Consider the following 3,340-nt stretch of genomic DNA (forward strand, 5'->3'; position numbering starts at 1 on the left):
TAGGCGATGGAAGCTCCAGCACCGGCAGCGTGGGCAGTCCGGATCAGTTGCCCCTGGCCTGTTCCCCCGATGACTGAAGGCACTGCCTCCTCCACGCCGATGCCCGCCTGGATTGCTCCCCGAGCTGTGGACCTCGGGACCTGGACGCCGTCCTGGCTGCGCAAGAGGGGCCGCTGGCATGGACTAAGAAATCCTGACACCGATAAGGGCCCCTCGCTCTTGCTGGCAGGGCAGCAGGGGGACTGAAGGCTGGAGCGGAGGGACTTGCTGGGGGTTGAATTGGGGGTAATAAACCCGGACGGAAGCGGAGCCCGCGGCCTGGGCAGCGTCTGTTTGGTACTCGCCGGGGTTGGGGCGAGGGTGGGGTGCTGAAACAGGGTACCATTCCCATCCAGAAGGACTGCAGAACTAATGATTCCCCCATTATTTCGAGCCTGGGGTGGGATGCGGGGCAGTGGTAAACCAGACTTCCCCCATCGGGCGCCGGGACCGGCCAGAATCCAGCCCCTGAAGTGGCTCCAGCTCCCTTCCCGGCTCCTTCCTGTTCAAGACAATGGGGCAGGAAGCAGCTGCTGGGGGCTTAGAACCACTCGGCCCCCTCCTCTGAGGCTGGAAGGGGGCATAACAGCGCCCCACCGTGGCACACGCAACAGCACTGTGGGCCCCCACGGGAAGAGGGACGGTAAGCCTCTTCGCTTTTACCCCAGAGGACTGTCTCCTCTCAGTCCTGGAGATGAGACCGAGCGGATGTAGCCCCACTTGTCAGATAAGACAAAGTCCAAAAATATCAAATAATTTGTCCAAGGTCATGCAGTGAGTCTGTAGAGCTAAGGCTGGGACTTAGGGCTCAAATACTCTCCCATTGGCCTTGGGGTCCGGTGAGGCGCTCAGGCCACAGCTTCAAGCCTTTTATTCCATTTTGGTAGGTTTGTATAAAAATACTCTCTTTAGGAAAATAAATAGCAGCTGCCCTCGCTGTGGAGGCTTGGATTCCCTGGAGCTGAAGGCTTCTCAAAGCTGAGATCGGCAGATCTGCTCATCACAGAAGCCGTGGGCACCTCCTGAGTTGTGCAGTTCAGGAGGGGGCGGCAGAATGGCCTGGTCCAATCACCTGCTGCTGCTGGCAGTGGGGCTGGTGAGTTAGTGTTCTAGGTGGGCAAAGTGGCACCTTCTGTCAGGGGATAGGGTTGGGTGGATCACAGGAAGAGGGTGATGGATAGTGTGGCAGTGACCTGGAAGGGGTTAGGGCTCCAGAGGACCTCTAAGGATCTACAAAGTCTCTGGGCTGCCGGGAATTCTCTGGCACAAATGGGGAATATTTTGTCTCTGATTTAGTGCAAATTGTGCTAGAGAGGCCAGCTCTAGAGAAACAGTGGGCAGCTTTGGTGGCCCCAAGCTGGCTCTACTGTGAAGCACAATATGGTCAGTCTCATTAGAGGGATGGAGAAGCTGCTGGAGTTGGATGTGGGATACTGTCCAGGCCAGCTGGACCGGTGGGGGAAGGGGAGGAGACGTTGATTAGGGTGGCACCTGCCGGGTGTAGGGCTCAGGTGCCTCACAAAGCAAGGAGGGTTGGAGAGCCAAGGGGGTCAGAGGATGGGTCTCCGCTGCTGCTGCTACTCTTGCGATGAGCTGAGGCACAGGGCTCAGGAGTGCTGGGGTAGGTGAAGACTAGGCTGGGGGTGAAAGGAGTTAGGGAGGGTGTGGTCATGAGCGTGGGGGTGTGCAGTGCCTCAGGTTCAAGCACAGGCCCTGGGGAAAGGGAGATACAAGGTACAGGGCGGCAGGGGGCTGGCGGGCTGCTCGTGCCACTGGTACTGCCTGTGTCCCCCTCCTTGGCTCCTTCGGGGATTTTGCAGATGGGTCGGTGGGCTTCCAGCACCAGCTCCAGGCGCTCCTTCTGCTTCTGCAGCTCCTCAATCTCTCGCTGCAGCCCGGATTTCTCATCTTCCAGTTTGTCAGTCTCCTGTAGAAGATCAGGAGAGGAGTCAGGAAGGTGAGGGCTGAATACCCTGGAGCCTCAAATGTTTGGACTCAGGGTTCTGAGGAGCTGGGGTTGGGTGGGGAGAGAGGGGGGGCAGTGGAGAGTCTCCAGCAAGTCTGGACTGCAATTCCCATGAGCCCCTGGGAGAAAATGGGCACGACTCCCATCAGGCCCAGGCGTTTTAGGAGATTGCTGGCACCGGGCGGTGACTCAGGCCTGTAATCCCAGCACTTTGGGAGGCTGAGGCGGGTGGATCACTTGAGGTCAGGAGTTTGAGACCAGCCTGGCCAACATGGCGAAACCCTGTCTCTACTAAAAATATAAAAATTAGCCGGGTAGGGTGGCAGGTCCCTGTAGTCCCAGTACTCAGGAGGCTGAGGCATGAGAATTGCTTGAGCCTGGGAGACAAATGTCACAGTAAGCCATGAGCCGAGATCTCACCACTGCACTCCAGCCTGGGTGACAGAGCAAGACTCTGTCTCAAAAAAAAACAAGGAGATTGCTGGCTGAGCCTCAGCTCTGCTCTGCCTCCAGTGAGACATGCTGCAGCCAATTTTTAATCAATTTTTCCTCATCATTTGCCCAGGACTGCCCCTCGGACAAGGAGCTAGGATGGTGGGGAAGGGGCTACATATACTGGGGCTTTGGGGGCTCCTGGGAGACAGGGTCCCTCAGAGTTCGGTGGACCAGGGCTGGTGCTCACCGCCTGCAGGAAGTCGGTCAGTTCCTTCCTCCGGTTCCTGCACTTGGCCGCAGCCAGCTTGTTCCGCTCGCGCCTTACTCGTCGGCGCTCCTCTTCCTCAGGGCTGATCTGGGGGTGAGACTGGCAGTGAGGAGGACCCTGGGCCACTGGTTGCCTGGAACTCGTCCCTCATGGTGGCCCAGTGGTAGGACCCTGACAGAGGTCATAGCAGGGCCCCCTCAGCCTGTGATTTAGGGATCACTGCACCCAACCAGTTCTCTGCACTGAGGCACTGTCTGCTTGGATTGGTAAAATTTCCTCCTCGCACCTAGCTTTAGTGCACATTCCTCTCCCATAATGCCCTCCCCTTCCACAAACCCTAACCCTCCTTATCTCTCAGGACTCAACTAGATGTTCCTGCCTCCAGGAAGCCCTCTTATTCCCCAGCCAGAAGTGACCTTTCCCCCTCAGCACCCTCTTTGCAGGACCCTCATCCTTCTGGATCTCTGGACAACCAAGTCTCCTCTTCCAAGAGCTGTAAGCACTAGGAGGGGATAATGAGTGCTGCTGATTAAGTTGCAATGTGTTGGAAGCCTACTATGTGCCAGCCAAGTACTTTATATAGATTCTTGTTTTTTCACTGAGAATATGCAAAGATTTTTTTTTTTTTTTTT

The 3,340-nt window shown here is 56.8% G+C and overlaps 1 protein-coding gene across 5 annotated transcripts in view; it reads right to left on the reverse strand.

Moving 5' to 3' along the window:
- Positions 1-874: 874 nt before the first annotated feature.
- FOSL1 (FOS-like antigen 1) overlaps positions 875-3,340 on the reverse strand; it is a 13,261-nt gene continuing 10,795 nt past the window's right edge. For 3 of the 5 annotated variants that reach the window (XM_011965219.1, XM_011965216.1, XM_011965217.1), the window contains 2 exons: positions 2,688-2,795; positions 875-1,966 (listed from right to left, as the gene is read on the reverse strand). In XM_011965219.1, the coding sequence (XP_011820609.1) occupies positions 1,556-1,966; positions 2,688-2,795 (519 nt within the window). In that variant the 3' untranslated portion in view covers positions 875-1,555. The remainder of the gene's footprint in view (positions 1,967-2,687; positions 2,796-3,340) is intronic. The other 2 variants (XM_011965220.1, XM_011965218.1) reach the window with 1 other exon arrangement.

The sequence above is a fragment of the Mandrillus leucophaeus genome, unplaced genomic scaffold (assembly GCF_000951045.1).
Source record: "Mandrillus leucophaeus isolate KB7577 unplaced genomic scaffold, Mleu.le_1.0 Scaffold718, whole genome shotgun sequence".
Taxonomy (NCBI): domain Eukaryota; kingdom Metazoa; phylum Chordata; class Mammalia; order Primates; family Cercopithecidae; genus Mandrillus; species Mandrillus leucophaeus.